General features: G+C 38.0%; 1 protein-coding gene across 4 annotated transcripts in view; it reads left to right on the top strand.

Annotated features, from left to right (window-relative positions):
• The first annotated feature begins 19,074 nt into the window (after positions 1-19,074).
• Positions 19,075-21,620, top strand: part of SERPINB13 (serpin peptidase inhibitor, clade B (ovalbumin), member 13) — an 11,837-nt gene continuing 9,291 nt past the window's right edge. The window contains exons 1-3 of one of the 4 annotated variants that reach the window (XM_011953592.1): positions 19,075-19,213; positions 19,497-19,535; positions 20,734-20,914. In XM_011953592.1, the coding sequence (XP_011808982.1) occupies positions 20,750-20,914 (165 nt within the window). In that variant the 5' untranslated portion in view covers positions 19,075-19,213; positions 19,497-19,535; positions 20,734-20,749. Of the gene's footprint in view, positions 19,214-19,286; positions 19,536-20,733; positions 20,915-21,620 lie in introns of those variants that run through there. The other 3 variants (XM_011953590.1, XM_011953591.1, XM_011953589.1) reach the window with 3 other exon arrangements.

Below are 21,620 nucleotides of genomic sequence, written 5' to 3'. Positions count from 1 at the left end.
CCCTGTTTCTTCCTTTGACAGCTACTGCATGGAAGGTGTCCTGTGGGGTCTTTCACCTAGGAGGAGAAGGTAGGGCTTGGGTGTATTTAAGTGATAGATCAAAGACGTATGAATGCCCCAACCAGCACTCATTTTGCACAGAGCAGGGGAATGATATTTGTCTTGTGATTCTGATACTGACCCAGGAAAGTGGCTAGTGGATTTAGAGGAGGTTTATCTCAGTTTTCCTTATAAGTTGGGTCCCCCAACATTATCATCAAATACTTCCCTCTGTCTCTCCTCCCCCTAGCTCCAAGAATTCCCACCTGTGGCTAGTTCCTCTTATGCACCCAGCACAGGCAGGTGTGGAGAGGAATGCTGCTGCCATTGTGGATGGCTGGCCTCCTTGTGCTCCTCTCTCTGCCTTCTGGCTGTGTGGACTTCTGTGTCTTCCCAGAGGTCTCATTCCAGGCCACATGGTGAGAACAGGCTTGAGCCCGGGCATGGTGTCCATAGAAATGCTTGTTGGCTGGGTATGGTGGCTCATGCCTGTAATCCCAGCACCTCTTGGGAGGCCAAGTCAGGTGGATCACTTGAGTCCAGGAGTTCAAGACCAGCCTGGGCAACATATTGAGACCCTGACTCTACAAAAAAAACCACAGAAATTAGCCGGGTGTGGTGGCGTGCACCTGTAGTCCCAGCTACTCGGGAGGCTGAGGTGGGAAGATCACTTAAGTCCAGGGGATGGAGGCTGCAGTAAGCTGAGATGGCGCCACTGCACTCCAGCCTGGGTGACAGAGTGAGACCCTGCCTCAAAACAAACAAACAAACAAAAAAACCCAAAAAGCCAAAACAAAACCTGAAATTCTTGTCAAGAAGGCCATTGGGCTCATCTCAAGCTCTAGTCGACTGAAGGCCTGACACCTGAGTGTTCCTACTCGCGGACTCAGGGCCTCTGTTCTCTGGTGTGGTAATGTGAGTTCCTCACTTCTGTCTTAGCTGAATGTTCTGCCGTGACCACTGACATGTCTGACTCACATCTCTTTGGAGTCAGTCTCTTTCCTATCGAGGTGGGTTTCAGGTCTTGCTTGTGGCTCAGTTTCCTTGGCCCACCTTGTGGCTGTTCTCCTCCCAGCTGCCACCAAGTTATTCAGTGTGGCCGCAGCAATTTTTTGTGGGAGAAGGCAGGTGAACCACACCTGCTCCCATGCTAGCCTCCTCTCCCTTTTCTCACCTACCCCAGTGATTTCTTTGTGCTCTGATAGACAAGTTCCACATTCTCCATACAACCTTCTCATTGTTGAAGCTCATGACCTAAAACAATTTGTTGTTGGTAACGTGAGGCAGTTTGAGTCAGTGCCTTTTCCAGAATGCATGTCCCGTGGGTCACATTTATTTCAGATAACCAAAAACTTCATGTCCCCTGTGGTTCCTTTTGGGGTTGACATTTTGGGGTCTGTTTCCATGTCTGACTTGGCATCACTGCCAGACACCGAGCTGGGAACCATGACCTGTATATAAGCCTGCATTGCCCGGCATTTCTTTTGTTCTTATTCTTTTACTTGGTAAACACATTTTTTTCATTTATATCGGGATTTCTCATATTTTAAAGCATGAGAGGGAGAATATATCTATTTACAATAATGAGGAAAATTAAGAATCTTAAATTTTTATGTAAATCATAAACATTCTTTACTAATTTTTGATTTATTAAAAAGTTTCTTCTGAATGAATAAAGCACTTTTATTATTAGTTAAAATATATACGATGTGTTGCCAACTGATTTTTTCAGGGATATGAATCTAACTTCAAACTATTATCCAAAAATATAAAAATACATAATCTATGAAACTAACAATTCATTTCAGTTACACAGGAAAAATACATTTTGCCCCAGTAATAGTTTCTCCCAGCTTTCCATCATAATTACCCTATGAAGGCATATAAAACAGATGAAAACTGACAATGCTAAAACTGGAGTGATAGCCAGCTGATCATCAGAATATAGAAGAAATTTCTGCTGACTACAAGTTTTTCCTTTTTTTTCCTTTGAGCTGGAGTCTGGCACTGTTGCCCAGGCTGGAGTGCAACGGTGCAATCTTGGCTCACTGCAATCTCTGCCTCCTGGGTTCAAGTGATTCTGAAGCTTCAGCCTCCCAAGTAGCTGGGATTACAGGCGCCTGCCACCACGCCCGGCTAATTTTTGTATTTTTATTAGAGACGGGGTTTCATCATGTTGGCCAGGCTGATCTTGAACTCCTGACCTCAAGTGATCCACCTGCCTTGGCCTCCCAAAGTGCTGGGATTACAGGCTTGAGCAACCACACCCAGTCCCTGCTGACTACAAGTTAACGAGTCTGGGCAGTGAGACATTGTTGAGGGGTCATCAGCGTCTCATTGCCAGTGAGTAGTCTGCTTGTTTCCTCCCATTGCTGCCTTCCTCTGAGTTCAGAAACATAAGCTCTCTCCCAACTTGAATTTTGGACGTCTATCTCTTTACTTTGTACTTGCCTGCTGTCCTTCACCCTCTGTCTTTCTTACAAGTTAGTTTTTTTTCTTTTCTGCAGCCGTTGGAAGACTGAATGACTTCCCAATTATGATTTGGAAGAAGGTGAGGACAGGCATTTGTTCCTTCCATCCTAGGCAGTTTAGTCATCAGAAATAAAATACTTTTGGTTAAGCCAAGGACAGGAAGAGCCTTGGTGGCAGTGTTCTTGGATATTTTATCTACGTTGTCTGTTTAAAGTGTCCCAGACCCAGACTATACAAGGAGGAGAAGATTAACCTGAGCCCGGCAGAACTACACTAGATGGAATCCTTTCAGACACTGGAAATTATGCTCCAAACAGGGAGATCTTGACTCTTCATTTTTCTTGCACCAGCAAGATTGACCCAGCAATATGGTGCCCAGGGGTAGAAAGAACATACAAGTTGGTAGGCCGATATAATTGCTGGAAAGCCAACCAGAGAATGATTTTAAATCAACAAGAAAATGAGCTCCCCACTTCCTCAGTTTAAGGTTTCTTCCACATAGCAATGTTGACAGGTAGAACACATGAGGTAATATAGATTCAAAAACAATTGTTTCACTTATGTTGACTGTAAATATTCTGGTAAGAGACACATGGACATATAGTACTCCACAGGCTCCCTAATACATCCAGAATCTGTAATGTTCAATTGCATTTCGAGTCCTCCTTAGAACTTCATACACTGTCTAGTGCATACTTCTCAAACTCCTCTGTAGTTTTTTCCCTTGAGCTGGGACAAGCCAGAACATGTGTTGCTTCATTCCTAATTGCTGTTTACAGCTTTTGCATGCTGGTATTTTTAAAAATTACAGTGTCATTAACCCGAGGCAGAGGTCCAATTGGAGCAGCAGGGTGAGGAAGCTTGTGCAGTTGTCTCGGTGGATTTCTTTGCTCCACACTTGAATGCTAAGTCCAGATGTGTTCTTGATCCACACCACTCATCTGGCATTCTTAGTTTCCCAAATCCGTTTTATTTTCTCTTTCCTCAATTAAAAGAATCCAAATCCTTTTTTTACCCAATAAAAATAGAAAAATCCCCAAATGTGCATACTTAAGTATATTAAGCATATTAATATATGTATTAAGCATGTTAAGTAATACTCTATTCACAGTATTTATATGAAGCATAATATATCCTTAATATTTAATTTATAAATGCTCATATTCTAATGCAATAAATTTTCCATTTAAATAATGTTTTCCTTCACGTGCATCAACAAAGTTTTAGCTACAGATAGGTGAAAAGGATTTAAAAAGCAACCCAGTGCACAACGGTGGGGCTGAGAAATTTGCACACCCCTTGTTGACACACATAGGTTCTGAACAGATCATTCTGTGTTCAAGATTAAATAAGTGGAAACAAAAGTATAAGGTATGAAAAAAATAAGTGCCAAATAAGAAGAGATATATCATGTTATAAATGAGAGAGAGAGAGAGAGAGGGAGGGAGGGAGAGAGAGAGAGAGGCTGATTTCATAAAATGATATATAGCAAGAACTGGAAGAAACTTTTAGAAAACTTTTGGGCATAATAGGATTCAAGAAGACACAAAATCTATGGAATAGGAGTGCAATGCTGCAAAGATAAACTCTGATAAGATGTGAAAAAGCTAAATGAGATAAAAACAGACCACTAGGGAATGAAAAAATGCAATAGATGCAATAGAAGAATTTAAATAGACTTTAAAGGCAATAAAGAAGCAAAACTGAGACACTGGAAACTTTAGTTAGTGATGAATAGGGTGTATTTGAGTGTGTCTCTTAGAATGTATGGGAAATAATAAGAGAGAAGTTGGTAGATATAAAGGGAGAATAGAAAGTAAACCCAACAACTATGGTGTTTCTCAGGAAAAAAGAAGACTAATTGGCATAAAGTCAACAATCCAAGACATGATGGAAGAGAATCTTTTTAACTTGGATAGTCACAGGATCATACTCAATGATTCCCTTTCACCCTGCAGAGCAAAAATAGAGATGCTAAAAAACTTTAAAAGATTGAGAAAGTAATCCTATCAGCATTTGGGCAAAAAAAAAAAAAATAAATAAATAAATAAATTACAATGTATAAAGGGTTAAACAAAACAGATGAGCATCAAACTTTTGTTTTGTACAAAATTTCTGAAGATAGTGAAACTTAGTGTGCAGGTCTGAGGGAAAATACATGACTAAATAATTTCATATCTAGGCATGTTGGCTTTTTTGTATGTATGAAACAGAAAGCCATTCTCAGATCTATTTTGGTGTATGTGAGTGCAGATATACTTTATCTTTAGCTCCTGACACCATGATGTAAACATCACAGGAATTAAAATTAAATGCATGTTGTTTTGAGTGGCATCCAATGCAGTCAAAGACTCGGAAAGCTAGTGTATTAATCCGTTTCATACTACTAATAAAGACATACCCAAGACTGGGTGATTTATAAAGAAAAAGAGATTTAATGGACTCACAATTCGACATGGCTGGGGAGGCCTCGCCAACATGGCAAACGAGGTAGGAAGGAAGTCAAAGGAGGAGCAGACTTATGTCTTACATGGTGGTGGGCAAGAGAGCATATGCAGAGAAACTCCCCTTTATAAAACCATCAGATCTCATGAGATTTGTTCACTATCACGAGAACAACACGGGAAAGATCTGCCCCCATGATTCAATTACTTCCCACTGGCTCCCTCCCATGACACCTGGGGATTATTATAATTCAAGGTGAAATTTGGGTGGGGACACAGAGCCAAACCATATCAGCCAGTAAAAAAATTCCTTCAGTAAAACTATGACCTCAATTGATAATCAATGGAAGAAGACAAATTCCTCATTTAGAATTCTCACTATGCCCAATGATTGTTGGCAGCTGTGACTTTTCCCCTTCGCACTGGATTTTTTTACAATGTTGGGTTCAGGCATGGAATGAGTTTCAATATCCATGCAATCATGAAATATCTGAACTGGGACAGTAATAACACTAATACTTTTTGTGCTTATTGTATGCCAGCTTTGGTCGAAGACCTTTATGTGCTCTAGTCCATTTAACGCTCTCAATCATCCTAAGAGGTGGGTTATTATTATTATCCGCCCGTAACAAATGAGGAAACTGAGGCACAAAGAGATTAAGTAATTTACCTAACATCCCTCAGATAGCAAATGATTGAACTAGCATTTTTAACCAGGCTGTCTGGCTGGATGTTATACAGAAGATGTATCACCACCACTCAATAAAAGTATCAAGAAGTAGAAGTTCCCAACAAGGTTTGTAACCACTAATACGCTTGCCCCAAAGCACATCCAGGCCATACCACCCTGAAACTGCCAAGGCAAGTTGTGGTAAACCCCAAAGCAGTATTCATAGATAGTTTAATGAGGAATCTCAAATACAAAGAGAAACCTACAACCCAGATCTGTCACATGATTGTAGAGAATAATCACATGAAAGAAGAGTATCAGCCTCAACAGGGTTAACAGGTCAAGCAAGAGATTTTAAAAAATATATAAGTAATATACTTGATAGCATCCATACAACAAGAACAGAGTATTATTAAAAATATTCATTTAGAGTTTCTGGAAATAAATTTGATTATTACAATTAAGTAGACTGAATAGTAGAAAGAAAATAACTGGAGAGTTAGCTGGTAGATTGAGCTGTGGAATTGTACAAAATGTAGAATAAAAGGATAAAGGGATCAAAAGTACTTAAAAATGTTGGCCAGGTGTGGTGGTCCATGCCTGTAATCCCAGCATGTTGGAAGGCCGAGGCAGGCGGATCGCCTGAGGCTAGGAGTTCGAGGCCAGTCTGGGCAACATGGTGAAACCTTGTCTCTACTAAAAATACAAAAATTAGCTGGGTGTAGTGGCACGCCTGTAATCCCAGCTACTTGGGAGGCTGAGGCATGAGAATCACTTGAATCTGAGAGGTGGAGATTGCAATGAGCTGAGATTGCACTACTGCACTCCAGCCTGGGTGACAGAGTGAGACTCTGTCTCACAAAACAAACAAGCAAACAAACAAAAACCTTAAACATGTTAAGAATCATGTAAGATAGTTTAAAGGGTCTCAACATTCATTAAGGGGCATTTCAGGAAAAAAGAACAGAGAGATAACTGAGGACCAGAGGAATAGAAATAGAAATACTCAAAGAAATAAGAAAAAAAATGTACAGAGTTGAAAACAGTCATGCATTCTCATTTTGAAAGGGCCCGTTCAGAACCCACACTTCCATACTGTGGCAAAATCAAAGAAGATCAATGCAAAAATAATATATTCTAAAAGCTTTTTGTGTTAAAAGGTCAAATTTATAAACTGGAACGAGAATTATATAGAGTTTAGCTTTCTCTTTGTCCTACAAGAAGACACAGAACAGTATTTTGAATTTCTGGCGGAAAACAATACTGTAAACTGAAATATTTACCCATAAAAACTCTTATTCAAGTGTGACGGGAAAATGCAGGAGCAAGCACTCTAAGTTTACTGTCTGAAAACTTTTACCTAAAGGAATGACTAGAAGTTCTGCTCCAAAAAATTTAAAAAAATGAATTGGCTAAAAAGTATGGAATATAAGTAGCAGTGATGCAAAAAAGAGAGTAAAACATGATTGAAGATTAAATTGGAATTAATAACCTAAGAATTAAAACTCAGATGAGAGGTAGAAGATAGTAGGCTTGAGGAGTGCAAAGGGAATTATGGAGAGAGAATGGAAGGAAGGAAATAAAACCTCTGCGGTTCTTGTTCTTTTCAGGGGATGACGGGGAAAATAGTTTAACCCTGGACATTAATTATGTACAATATTTGTGTTAAACTAAACTATAACCAGTTGAAGATTGAAGTGAAATGCATAATCTCCAAAACAGTAGAGGAAAAAAAAGAATGAAAAATACTTGAAAAAAAATCAAAGGAATGTAAAAAAAAAAAAGAAAGTAAGAAAGCATAGCATGTACAAAGCATAAAACAAGACAGCAAATAAGTACAAATATGACCAGTCTCAAGAAATGTGGATGTTTTAAATTGGCCAGTTTAAAGAAAGACTGTATTAAAAAGACAAAGATCTACTTATAGACAATTTATAGGACACAATTCTAAAACAGTAAAAACAAGAAGATTAAAATAATGATAGAGAAAAACAGACACTACAGAAGTATTGAAAAGAGAAAAGCAGAAATAACAAGAATAACACCAAAAAAGTTCTACCCAAAGTCCAAAACAGTAATAAGAACAAATATAAATATTTCAGTTTGGTAAAAGATGCCATGTGTTAAAACTGAAAAATAGTATCACCTAATAGCATAATTCGAAAATACAGGGAGGTATAAATAAAAGAAGAAGTGGAAACATTTACAAAAATAGTGAATAACTTTAACACACCTTTTCTAGTGATCAATAATTTAAGTAGAAAAAATTACACAGAGAAAGAATTAAAGTTTTATTTTATTTATTAGAAAACGGAAAATAATTAAAGTGTGTACATGGTTTTATTCTCCAGAATTTTGAAAAAAGAAGAACATGCTTCACAAACCCAGATAAAGGTGAAAATAATAAACACAAAGGCAGACATATAACAAGTGAAAGACAAAAGCTTAAAAAAATTAGAGTTATGATAAAAAGAATAATGACACTAACCAACAATTTAGGAACAAGAAAGGGATATATGCGATTTTGTATTTACGGAGGTATACCTTTAGGGTAAATTCCTAGGAGTTGCATTGCTGAGCCGAAGTACAATTGCATATGTAATTTTCTTAGCTATTGCTAAATTCTGGTTATAAGGATTACACTATAGCACTCCTATTAGCAATAATATGTATCTGCCTATTTCTTCACAACCGCACCCACAGAATGTCATAAAGGCTTTGGGTGCCTGCCAAACTGATAGATAAAAAAATACTATAGTAGTATATATTTAATTTAAATTTCTCTTGCTTTGAGTGAATTTATGAGCATGCAATCACATGCTCTGTCATTTATATATCTTTCCCTGTGTTATGTCTGTTCTTTTTTTTGACATTTATATAGGTGCATTTCTTCTTGATTTTTAAGAGATTTTTATGTGTTAGGAAGACTAACCCTTTGTATTAGAATTAGCATAAACCTTTTCTCAGTTTGTCAGTTCTCTTTGACTTTGCTTATTAAATCTACTTTAAAGTTTTTTATAAGCTGAATATACCAATCTTTTCTTCTACTGCTTCTAAATTTTTAAAATCAGGTTTTCCCTAGTTCCAGGTTTTAAGGTATTTACCCATACTTTTTTCAATTACCTGTATATTTTCGTTTTTAAAATTTAGATCTCAGATTCAATTGAAGCTTACTTGGCATGAGATAAATATGAATGCTATTTTAATCATTTTCCAAATGTCGATTCTGTTATTCCAATACTACTTATTAAAACATCTGTCTTGGCCACGCACGGTGGCTCACGCCTGTAATCCCAGCACTTTGGGAGGCTGAGGCAGGCAGATTACTTGAGGTCAGGAGTTAGAGACCAGCCTGGCCAACATAGCGAAACTCCATCTCTACTAAAAATACAAAAATTAGCTGGGCATGGTGGCGGGTACCTGTTTCCCAGCTACTTGGGCGACTGAAACAGGAGAATCACTTGAACCCAGCAGGTGGAGCTTGCAGTGAGCCGAGATCGCGTCATTGCACTCCAGCCTGGGTGACAAGAGTGAAACTCCATCTTAAACAAGAACAATAACAACAGCAACAACAACAACAACATCTATCTTTCCCTTTGGGATTTGAGTTGCCACATTTATCATGTACTCAATTTCCATATGTGGTTAGGTCTGTTGACGAATTTACTAGCCTCTTCCTTTGGTCTATTTCTTCATGTGCCAACATCAGTGTTTTAATTATGGGAGTTTTGTTGCTTTTCCTTTGCAGTGTTTACCTATTTATTCTTGTTTGTCTGTTTTTCCATATGAACTTTAGAATCATATTGTCTTTCTATTTTACTATATTTTCTCTCTTTAATTTTTCCTTGTGATATTTAGGAAAGTTTGTATTTTTGTTCTAGACATTATTTTTATGCTGTATTATGACCTAATGGCCTCATGTTACTCTTTTATTTACTTAGGCTTTTATCATTTTTAAGTGATATCTTTTGACGCCCATCTACTGCCTGAGTAATAATCAACAAATTTATATTCTACCTTCTAATTTCTTGCTAGCATTTCCTCTCACGTTTTTTGTCATTTTTTTTTAACTTTGGCAGCACATATAAAACATAGAACATGTATATATTACTTTCCTACTCTTATTCATGTGTTTGCTTTAGTCTTAGAGCTATAATAAAATATATTTGTGCTATCAGTCTTTTGCTAAAGTTTCTTCAATTTTTTTTTTTTTTTGTTACTGGATGCTGCTCATCCTCTGGTAGATTTCTCAAGAAGGGCTAACAAGTACAATGTTCTCTAAGTTCTTGACTGTTTAACGCAGTTTCTTTATGGTCATGAAAGACCATTCATGAAAGAGTACTTTTTGGTATATAAAATTCTTGGTTTGGATTGAATTGAATTGGTTTGAATATCTTTATTGCTCCACTGGTTTGTATGTTGTTCTCAAGAAGTCTGATGTTAACTTGCTTTCTTTACTTTATATTGACTTGATTCTCTCTCATTCTCTTTCTCTCTTGTCTTTCCCTCTTTTTCTCTTCTCTGCAGATGTTAAAACTGATTTTCCACAATATGTCTTAGACTTCATCATTCAGGGTCAATTTTCCTAGGTACATTGTAGGCCATTTCAATACACAGGTTTGGGATTTGTTTTATTTTTGAAATGTTTTCTTGGATTATAGCTTTAAATATCATTTCTACTCCACTGTTTTATTTCTGTACTTCAGAGACTATGGTTACACATATTTAGATTTATTTGCCTGTCTTTATTTCGTTCTTTTATCCTTTTTCTGTTCTTTATTTTGTTTTTGTTCTCTAGGCTATTTTTTATTTCTCTTCTCTGTGTTCTTTATTGTACTTTCTCCTGTAGGCAACTGGTTGTCTAGGCCCATTTCTGAGATGATTTTGTTATTTTTATTATTTCTATTTAATTCAGACATATCTCATTACAGTACTTTCTTTCTGTGGTTGTTTTGTTATTCATATATGTTCTGAGTTTTTAAAATTATGACTTGAAGCATTCTTCACGTTCACAATCTTTTTCCAAACAATATTTACTTCATAAGGTAGTGTTACACTGCAGCTTTATTCTCCCTCATGATTGATTTCTTGGGTAGTATCTCCATGAGCTAAAAGTTTTAATTTTCACCATTTTCTTTGAATAGTAATTTTACATATTTGTTGGGTACTTTTTCTTGTTCATACTGAAATGTGCAGGATTTTTGGACTAAAAAGGACAGGCAACTTTATGAAGAATTGGGTGCCATACTCTGTTTTCTTGGTGCAAGAGTGCCCTCTTCTGTCGGTACAGTTAAGTGCAGTTTTAAAATGATGCCTTACTGCTACGCTTGTTCGTCTGAGTTTTGTGCAGAGAGATTTGAAAGTAGGTGTCCTCCATTATACTGAAGAATAGTTTCATCGGAGGAATAAATATTGGTAAAAAGAGGCCAAACAATTATTCAGAGATTTTATGATCATCTTTCTAGAAAATCAAAGCGAATAAGCTTATAATTTACCATAAAAGAATATTCTTTAAGATGGTTTGCTAGATATCCAAAAGTTTTTTTCTTATACTCCAGTAATAATTAGCCACCAACACAATGCCTTATTCAATTCATAGCACTTAATTCTATTTGAGATTTTCTTGTTTTTGTTTATTTATTGTTTGTATCACCCCAATAGAATGTGCATTTAATGAGAGAATGGACCTTGTACACCTACATCTTATTCATTGCTTTACCTCAGTACCTAAAGCAATATCTGGCAAAGAGTATATGCTCAAGATATACTTGTTGACTGACTGACTGAATGAATGAGTGGAAAACCCAAAGACTGTATTCACAAGAATATAAAAATGATAAAATATCTATAAATAGATTGCACAAATTTGTTTTTCTTGTGACGAATAGCACAAATATGGAAATATTACAATGTATACATATAGCTCAATAAATTATCACAAAGTGAACAGTCAGGGAAACACCACCCAGACTGAAAAAATAGAACATTACCATTGCTCCAAAATTCCTCTTACATCTCTTTCTAATTATTACTGTCTTCATCCTCTTCAATATGTAACCAATACGCTATCTTGCAGCACTAGACAGTTGACCCTCAAACAACACGAGTTTGAGCTGCATGGATCCACTTGTACTCAGAGTTTTCTCAATAAATACACTGGAAAATATTTCTCAATAAATATACTGGAAAAATCTTGCAGATTTTTCAAATTGCTGTGTAGTCTAGAAATATCAAAAATACTAAGAAAAAGGATGTCACAAATGCATAAAGTATATGTAGGTACTAGTCTATTTTATCATTTACTCCCATAAAATATGTGCATATCTATTATAAAAAGTTAAAATGTATCAAAACTTATGCACATGAATACTTACAGATGGTCATGCATGGTGCTATTTGCAGTTAAGAGAAAAGTGAACAAAAGTAAAGCTGCAGTATTAAGTCATAACTGCATAAATTAACTACAGTACATAGTGTATTACTGTAATAATATTGTAGCCAACTCCTATTGCTATTACAGTGAGCTCCAGTGTTGCAAGTATCTGCTTGAAAGAGTGTGAGGACAATGATCTCTGCATGAGCAGCTCATCTGTCCAGTAAGTTGTGTATCACAATAAAAAGTGATCTCTCACAGTTCTTGCGTATTTTTCATCATGTTTAGTGCAACACTATACAACTTGAATAACATCATGGGACCTATACGAAGTGCCACCAGCGATGCTGAAAGTGTGTCCAAGAAACAGAGAAAAGTCATGATGTTGCAAGAAAAAGTTGAATTGATTGATACCTCTCGTAGATTGAGGTCTGCAGTTGCATTTTCCTACCATTTCAAGATAAATGAACCCAGCATCAGTACCATTGTAGAAAAAGAAAAGGAAATGCATAAAGCTGTCTCTGCAGCTATAGCAACAGATATGAAAACCTTGCAACGTGTTTTTTGAGAAACACGTTTTCATTTTATATTGAAAATGTGGCTTTTATATAGGGGCAGAATTACTATAAGAAAGGCATACCTATAGACTCTAAGGTGATTAGAGAAAAACCGAAGTCTTTGTATGACAAAGCAAGAGGAAGGTGCAGGATCTAAAGCTGGAGAATTTAATGCCAGTAAAGGATGGTTTGATTATTTTAGGAAAAGATTTGGCTTAAAAAATATCAAGATAACATTTTTTTTTTTTTATGACCAAGAGGCAGCAAATTCCCAGATGCCATTAAGAAAATAATTGAGGAGAAAGGACACCTATTTGACCATGTTTTTGAAGCAGATCAAAGTGCCCTATTCTGGAGGAAAAAAAGGCCACAAATGACATGTATTAGTAAGAAAGAGAAGCAGGCATCAGGACTTAAGGCAGGAAGCGATAAGCTAATGCTACTGTTTTGTACAAATACATTTGTGTTATATAATCAAAATTGTCTTTATTGATAGCACTACTCTCCAACCCTTGAAGGGAAAAGATAAATACCAGCTGCCAGTCTTTTGGTTGCATGAATATGAGAATATGAGAGTCCTTTTTCTGGATTGATTAATCAATGGTTTATCCCTGAAATCAGGAAGTGCTTTGCCAGAAAGGGACTGACTTTTACAACTCTTTTGCTATTGAACAATGCCCCTGGTCACCCAGAACCCCATTAGTTCAACATCAAAGACGTCGAAGTTGTCTCCTTGCCACGAAACACAGTATCTCTAATTCAGCCTCTAAATCAGGGGGGCCATAAGGACCCCTGCTTACACACAGTACTCTATGGAAAGTATTGCCACACTATAGAAGAGAACCCCAGTAGAAAGAACACCATGGAAATCTGGAAGGATTATACCACTGAGATGACATCATTGTTATAGAAAAAGCTATGACAGCTGTCCAGCCAGAAACAGTAAATTCCTGCTGGAGAAAACTGCATCCAGATGTTGTGCATGACTTCAAAGGATTTATGACAGAACCGATCAAGGAAACTATGAAAAAGATTGTGGATGTGGCGCGCACACACACACACACACACACACACACAAAGGTAGGGGATGAAGGATTTCAAGATCTGGAACTTGGGGAAATTCAAGAGCAAATAGATTCCACACCACAGGAATTAACAGAAGACAATTTTATGGAGATGAGTACTTCTGAACCAGCTGCAGACGGTGAGAAAGAAGACATAAAAGAAGCAGTGCCAGAAAACAAATTGACATTAGACAATCTGACAGAGCGGTTCTGATTACTCAAGGCTGCTTTTAAATTCTGTTTTGACATGGACCCTTTGACGACACAGGCATTGAAGCTAAAGCAAATTATGGAAGCAGGATTGGTACCATGTGGAAACATCTTTAGAGAAAAGAAAAAGAAAAAAAAGTCAGAAATGATGATGTATTTCTATAAAGTTACACCAAGTCTATGCATCTGCTGCCTCCCATTCCGCCTTCTCCACCTCTTCTGCCTCTGTCACTTTTGAAACAGCTAGGCCAACCACTCCTCTTTCTCCTCCTCCTCTTTCTCCCCGCCCACTCAATGTGAAGATGACGGGGATGGACTTTACTGATGATCCACTTCCACTTAATGAATAGTAAATATATTTTCTCTTTTTTTTTTATCTTCTTAATAATTACCTTTCCTCGAGCTTACTTTATTATAAGAATATGGTATGTAATACGTATAACATACAAAATGTGAGTTAATAGACTATGTTATCGGTAAATTTTCCGGTCAACAGTACGCTATCAGTCGTTAAGTTTTTGTGGAGCGAAAAATTATACGTTGGTAATCTTTGTCTTTGGTAGTAAACTAGGGGTGACTTTTTTGCCCTCTTTATGCTTCCTTTGTTTTCTACAAGTTTTGTATATTATGAACATGTATTCTTGTAATCAAGGACAAACATTTAATAGCTTTATTAAAATATTGTTGTGAAGGGTAAAAAAATATATATATACACAAGCTGGGCACGGTGATACATGCATGTAGTCCCAGCTACATGGGACCGTGGAAGGATTGCTGGAAGCCAGGTGCCCAAATCCAGAATCTAACCTGGACAACATAGTGAGACCCTAACTCTAAAAAGAAAATTATAAAAATAAAAAATTATACCTGGATTTTCAACTGTGAGGGGTGTTGGCATCGCTACCCCTGTTGTTGTTCAGGGGTCAACTGAAGTTTAGTTTTGTCTGCTTTTGTACTTTATATAAAAAGAATCATACAGTATGCATTCTTTTAGATTTGGCTTCTTTTGTTCAATATTGTTTGAGATATTTATCTGTTTTTTTTTTTTTTTCCTGTAGCTTTAGTTCATTCATTGTCATTGCTGTGTAGGATTTCATTGTGTGAACATATCATTATTTACGTGTTATGCTGTTAATGTACGTCAGTATTTGGCTATTATGAATGGGCACATGTCTCTTGGTGCCCATGAGCACACATTTATATTGGGTAAATATCTGGGGTGAAATTATTAGGTCATGAGGTGTATCTGTATATATCCAACTTTGGATATATATAGCTCTCTAATTTTGAAAGTGTTTTTTGATTAATAAAAGCTTTTAAATTTTGTGTTGTCCAGTTTACTAATTTTTACTATTATTTTAAATGCTTTTGTGTGTTTCAATTAGCTCTGTGATCCATTTAGAATGGAAATCTGTATATGGTGTGACGTAGTAGTTAAGATTCCTTTCTCCCCCATGTGATTATCCAATGAACTCAACATAATTTATTGAAGAGACCATTCTTTCTCTACTGCTCTGCAACAAACTTGAAAAAAATCAAGGTGCATACATGCATCAGTATTTTTCTGGGCTTCTGTTCTAATCTATCCTTTGCCAAAAGCCATGCTGACAATTAATAATAAATCTTGCTATCTGACAGAGCAGGTATTACCTCTTCCTCCTTCTCTTTCGACAGTGTCATGGCTATTGTTAGCCCTTGGCTATTTCATATAAATTTGGAATCAGATGGCCAATTTTTTGAAAAATGAACTTCCTGAGATTTTGATTGAGATTGTAGTGATTAATTTTGAGAAAACTGACATCCTTAAAATATTGAGTCTTTCAAATCACAAATAAAATATACCCCTCCATTTACTCAGTCTTCTTAATTTCTCTAAGTTATGTTTAATCTTTTCCTATATGTAGTCTTAAACATCTTTCACATTTACTAGTTATGTGATGGTTTTTCATTATTTAAAAAAATAGACATAAAATTATATGTATTTATTACATACAAGATGTTTTGAAGTATAGAACATTGCATAATGACCAAATCTAGCTAATATTACCTCACATAGCTTATTATTATTATTATTTTTGAGATGAAGTCTGGCTCTGTTGCCCAGGCTGGAGTGCAGTGGCACGATCTTGGCTCAATGCAACCTCCGTCTCCTTGGTTCATGCAATTCTCCTGCCTCAGCCTCCTGAGTAGCTGGGATTATAGGTGCCTGCCACCAAGCCAGCTAATATATCGTATTTTCAGTAGAGATGGAGTTTCACTATGTTGGCCAGACTGGTCTCTAACTCCTGACCTCAGGTGATCTGCCGGCCTCGGCCTCCCAAAGTGCTGGATTACAGGTGTGAGCCACCATGCCCAGCCTCACATAGCTTTTTTACACTCTTTTACATTATATATATTCAAAACGTTTCTAACTGTATGTTGCTAGTGTATTAAAAACACATGAGTTTTTATATTGACCTTGTATTCAGCAATCTTGCTAAACTCACTTTTTAATTCTCATAACATTTGCCTCAGTTCCTCTGTGAATGATTCTATTTTTCTTTTTAAATTATCTTACCTTTTAAATAATTATCTAATTAATCAGTTAATCAATTGCTTTATTGCACTTGCCAGGGTCTCTGGTTCAATTTTGAGTAGAAGCAGTGACGGTGAGCATACTTGTTTTGTTTTCCATCACAAAGAGAAAACTGGTTCTCTCTCTCTCCTTCGTCTCTCTCCCCATCATTTCTTTCTATTAACTATTGAAGGATATGTAAGATGATCATACTACTTGCTCATTATGTAAAGATGACAGTTTTTCCCATTTAACATATTAATTCTAAAGAGTCCCAATCTAAACCCCAAAAGTGTTTTTCATAGGTCTTGATAAACTAATTAAAAATTTTATCTAAAGAGAATATATGCAAGGTTGCAAATAAATTTTTAGACAGCAAAAATAATGAGGGCTTGGGCTAGATATCAAAACACTTTCGTCATAGGTTTGGCACCCTAGCAGCAGAGCCAAAGACAGGGACTTTTCAGGTAATTTTGGCGGGGAGTGTGATGGGGAGGGTGCTTGTTTGAGAGAAGCAGAACAAGGCAAGGGGAAATGTTAATTAATCATGTGATTTCTGCTGAAGACTGGTTTCAGCCTAATCTTGTGGGGGAGGTCTGGAGGAGAAGTGGCACTATAAAGTTAGTCTTACCCAGGTGGCTGTCTTTTTTTTTTTTTTTTTTTTTGAGGTGGAGTTTCACTCTTGTTGCTCAGGCTGGAGTGCAATGGCGTGATCTCAGCTCACTCCAATCTCCACCTCCTGGATTCAAGTGATTCTCTTGCCTCACCCTCCTGAGTAACTGGGGTTACAGACATGTGCCACCATGCCCGGTTAATTTTTGTACTTTTAGTAGAGACAGGATTTCACCATGTTGGTCAGGCTGGTCTCGAACTCTTGACCTTAGGTGATCCACCTGCCTTGGCCTCCTTAAGTGTGGGGATTACAGGCATGAGCCACCGCGCCCAGCCAGGGACTGTCTTTTTATGACCTTATGCCAGTGAGTCATGCCTGAAGTGTGCCCTGGTGAGGGGGATGGGGTGGTACCTGGCTTCCCAGGTAGGTAGCTCTCCTTTAGCCGAGAAAATTATAAGGCAAAACAGCAACTGGGTAACAGGCATGCTGGTAGGTTAAGGAAATCTGGTGGGAACATTGGCAGCATCCACTATGAGATTACATGCTTGGACAAGAAAAATACTACATGTCAGTGTCAGTAATAGACACACAGAGGTTGGAACAAAACTGTGAGCTATGGAACTGGGTTGGGAACCTATCAATACTCTGCTTCAGGGGATAACTATTTCTTCTCACTTGTCAGCACAGAAATCATTTTTTAAATGGTTCTTGATCATCAACATATTCTACCTCTAGGGCAGTTTTGATTCTAGAAAGGAGAGACGGATAAAACAGAACAGGGAGGAGTCCTGTGATAAGAGGTTGGGAAGGCATTGAAAATCAGGTTTAGAGAGAATAAGGATGAGACTCTGTCACCAGATGGAGGTACTTGAGTGTTAAACAAGTGCAATTCCTGGTGTGAGTGGGCTACTATAAGAGAGGGAAGGTGAAGGTCCGAGAAGTGAGAGGCGCTGGTAACAGGAAGGTGAAGGTGTACAGGGTGGCAGTAGCAGCTGTGCACAGGAAGACCACATGCAGAGTCCTGGAGGGGCCTGTGGTTGGGAACAGAGCAGCACGGCACGATGGTCTAGTTTCCAAAGGGGAACATTGGAGGTGTCTGAAGGAAGAAAGACTTGAAAGAAGGGGGAGTGCGAGGGAGAATAGGAATGGTGACTTTGCTTTCCCAAGATATGAGTGGCCGTTCCCAGAAAAGACTATGGGATGTAGTAGTCCTCAGGAAAAGCCAGGTTTCCTGGTGAAAGCAGGTGGTAGAAAAAAAGCTTTAGCACAAAGCAGAAGGTCTGTGGAAATGGCTGGGCAATAGAACAGAAAGTCTAGGGGCCACAGAAAAAGAAATGAGAAGATATAAACTGACAGGGATATTAAAACATAAAGCATTATGGCTGACTCAGAGATTTTATGCCATTTAAAAAAAACGAACATTTCCATTTCACTGGCATCCTGGGTTAACTAAGTGTTAATTCTTTCTAAACCTTACTCAATTTGCAAGATTCTCAGTGCCCATTAAAAAGCAAATCAATTAAATGTGGTTTTGAGTTTGCTTAAAGAGTAGCAATTAAAATATTTTGAAAAAAGTAAATTGTGAATATGGAGATTGGAACACACATGACCCATATGCCCTTTGAGCCTGTGTATCTAGGAGGTGTTCTTCTAGGCAGAAGGAAGAGCTAAGACGCCCTTCTAGGAGCTGCTGCCCAGCAACGATGGCAAATCTCCAAGCCCTTTACTGAAGATTAAAGCTGAGACTAATCTAAGCACAGTTTCTTTTAATGAACTGGTAGGGCCAGTAGAAATGCTGCAGGGTTGGCAGGAAAAACTGGAATCTGGGGGTGTAATTTCCTGTTGAGGTTTTTTGGTAGTGTTGTTTTCCTGAAATCAGTGAGGGTATTGAGGGCTTACGAATTATTAGCGTTAGAGACAGTAGCTGGTACATAATAGACTTGATAAATGTTTATTGAATGAATTAAAATGAGATATTTTATAATTAATGGATGGAATCATTGAGAATAAGAATAGGTGTGTGTGCGCGTGCGTGTGCACTCTTGCTTGTATGTGGCTGCCTACCCGAACTTTTCTTCTTCCTGTTTCTTGTTCTTTTCTAGCAAGATAGTTTTCTTTCATTTTCTTCCTGGCATTTGGCACTCCTAAATAATGCAACTGCAAAAATAACTCTGTTACAGAGAATGACTTGTCAGGACACAGCTCTGTCCATCCGTGGTAAGTAAAGTATGCGTTTAATGTATGTCTTCATCAGGCTATATACCTTTGGTTCCCAGCGTTGGTTGTACGCTGTAATCACCTGGGGTGATAAAAATTCTGATGCCTGGTTTCCACCCGAGAGATGCTGACTCAGTTCGTCTGGGGTGGGGCTTGAGCATAGACTTTTTTAAAGTTCCAAGGAGATTTCAAGGTGCACTCAAGGTGGAAAACCACTGCTGAAGCAGATGTGGAGAACTATAAATTAAGAATCCCAGCTACTTAATTGACATATGCTTCCTAGTTCCTTGCCCAGCCACTACTGTCTCTCCAAAAACCCGAGGTAAGTTCTTATTTTGGCTCTAATTTAAGACCTCTGTATTTTGAGAACAATGATGTTTGTTGTCTGAAAGGATTATTTGTATTGTGCATGGACTTTCTGGAGGTAGTTTTATTTAATTCAGTTCCTACATGGCCACGACAATGTATCATCTTTGACAGTAAATTAATCCATTTTATTTATTAGTTAATCTGTAAAGAATCTCTGCAAGGAAACCCGAGGTTGAAATGGAAGCTTTGATATAGATGTGGGATGCCTTAGCAGGGATGGGCCCTTGAGGGCAAAAGGCCCCAAAGTATGTGGGCTTTAAAAATCTTTAGTTTTCGTTAATCTTATTTTTGTTTTAGGATGTCTCCTAAAGCCTTTACTTACTAGTTATAAAGTAGCTGATAATAAAACAAACATAAAAACAGTTCTACCTATTTATTTTTGGCAAATATTAATTGCTCTTTAAAAATTATTTTTGTGAAATGACAAAAGTAATGCAAGCTCATGTACAAGCCTAAAACGATACAGAACAGTATAAAAAAAAAACCCTTTCATCTCCACCTAATAATTCATGACCAGAGATATGTGGTTTCTGCTTCAGAAAAATTCAGCCCAGAGTCAAGTTTTTATGCAGTTAGAGAAAGGGGTTTAAGAGATTTAATCAATCCTGTCACTCTCTGGGCTGAATTTTGAATCCATTGAGAAATAGTATCAGATAAGGATTCAAGTCTTGGCTTTATTATTGCTAAGGGTGGATCCGAGAGCACTGCTTGAACTTGAGGCCCATGGAGATTCTTGTGCCTACCCCCCTGCCTTATCATGGGCCCCACATCTGGACAAACTGGTGTTGCCTGGACAAGGGCTGGGTCTACCTGGGGAAGCTTTCATGAAGAGGAGGCTGTGGGGAGGCAGAGGCAGGCAGGTTCAGACCGAGAACAAGAGAATAAAGTCATTAAAACATGAACCCTGCTCCCCGGGGTAATAAGAACTGAGCACCACCAGATGATGGAGGACTCCAGCGGATTGATTGATGTCTCCCCGCAAGAGAAAGCCAAGAGAGGATGTGAGAAGCAGGCAGCAGCGACCTTTCACCAAGAGGGTGGAAATCCCTATATTCTGTATCAATGCAAGAAGAGGAATGGAAGCAGGAAGGGTTCCCCTGACACAGAGTAATTCAAATGTTCAGTTTTGATTGTTGTTCTTGCTGTTCTAGATACCGCTAAATCATCATGGATACACTCGGCGCCATCAGCACTCGATTTGGGTTTGATCTTTTCAAAGAGCTGAAGAAAACAAATGATGGCAACATCTTCTTTTCCCCTGTGGGCCTCTTGACTGCCATTGGCATGCTCCTCCTGGGGACCCGAGGAGCCACCGCTTCCCAGTTGGAGGAGGTTGGGCGCAGTCGGGGGGCTTCTGTGTTTTCCATGCACAAATTCATTCTGGGGGTTGTTCAGCCCTCTTGCATTATCTTAAGAATATGCTCATGGTGGACCAGGAAACAAAGACTTTCAAGACAGGGAGCAATTTCAGGTCTATCAGGAAAGCCCTCTTCCCTTTCCAAATACCGTCTCCCTACCTGCTCCCAGAAGCTTGAATTGTTTTGAATAGGGACTGGTTGAGTGACCTCATCTAAAGCCATTGCACTAATAATTAAGACAAAGTATGAAAAGCACTTATGGAAAAAGTGACATAATCCCCACAAGGGTAAAAATAACACATCCAAGATGAACACAGGAACACATAAGCCAATACAAGCTCCTTAGAAAAAGGACAGGTATTTTTTAGTAGAGACGGGGTTTCACCATGTTGGCCAAGCTAGTTTCGAACTCCTGATCTCAGGTGATCTACACGCCTTGCCTCCCAAAGTGCTGGGATTACAGGCATGAGCTTAGCCGGGTGTGGTGGCAGGTGCTTATAAACCCAGCTGCTCGGGAGGCTGAGGCAGAAAAATCACTTGAACCCAGGGGACAGAGGTTTCAGTGAGCCAAGATCATGCCACTTCACTCCAGCCTGGGCAAAAGTGCGAAACTCCGTCACAAAAAAAAAAAAAAAAAAAAAAAAAAAAAAAAAAAAAAAAAAAAAAAAAAAAAAAAAAAA

This window comes from Colobus angolensis, unplaced genomic scaffold (assembly GCF_000951035.1).
Source record: "Colobus angolensis palliatus isolate OR3802 unplaced genomic scaffold, Cang.pa_1.0 Scaffold369, whole genome shotgun sequence".
NCBI lineage: Eukaryota > Metazoa > Chordata > Mammalia > Primates > Cercopithecidae > Colobus > Colobus angolensis.
Note: the sequence above shows the minus strand (reverse complement) of the source record. Positions and strands in the feature narration are given on the sequence as shown.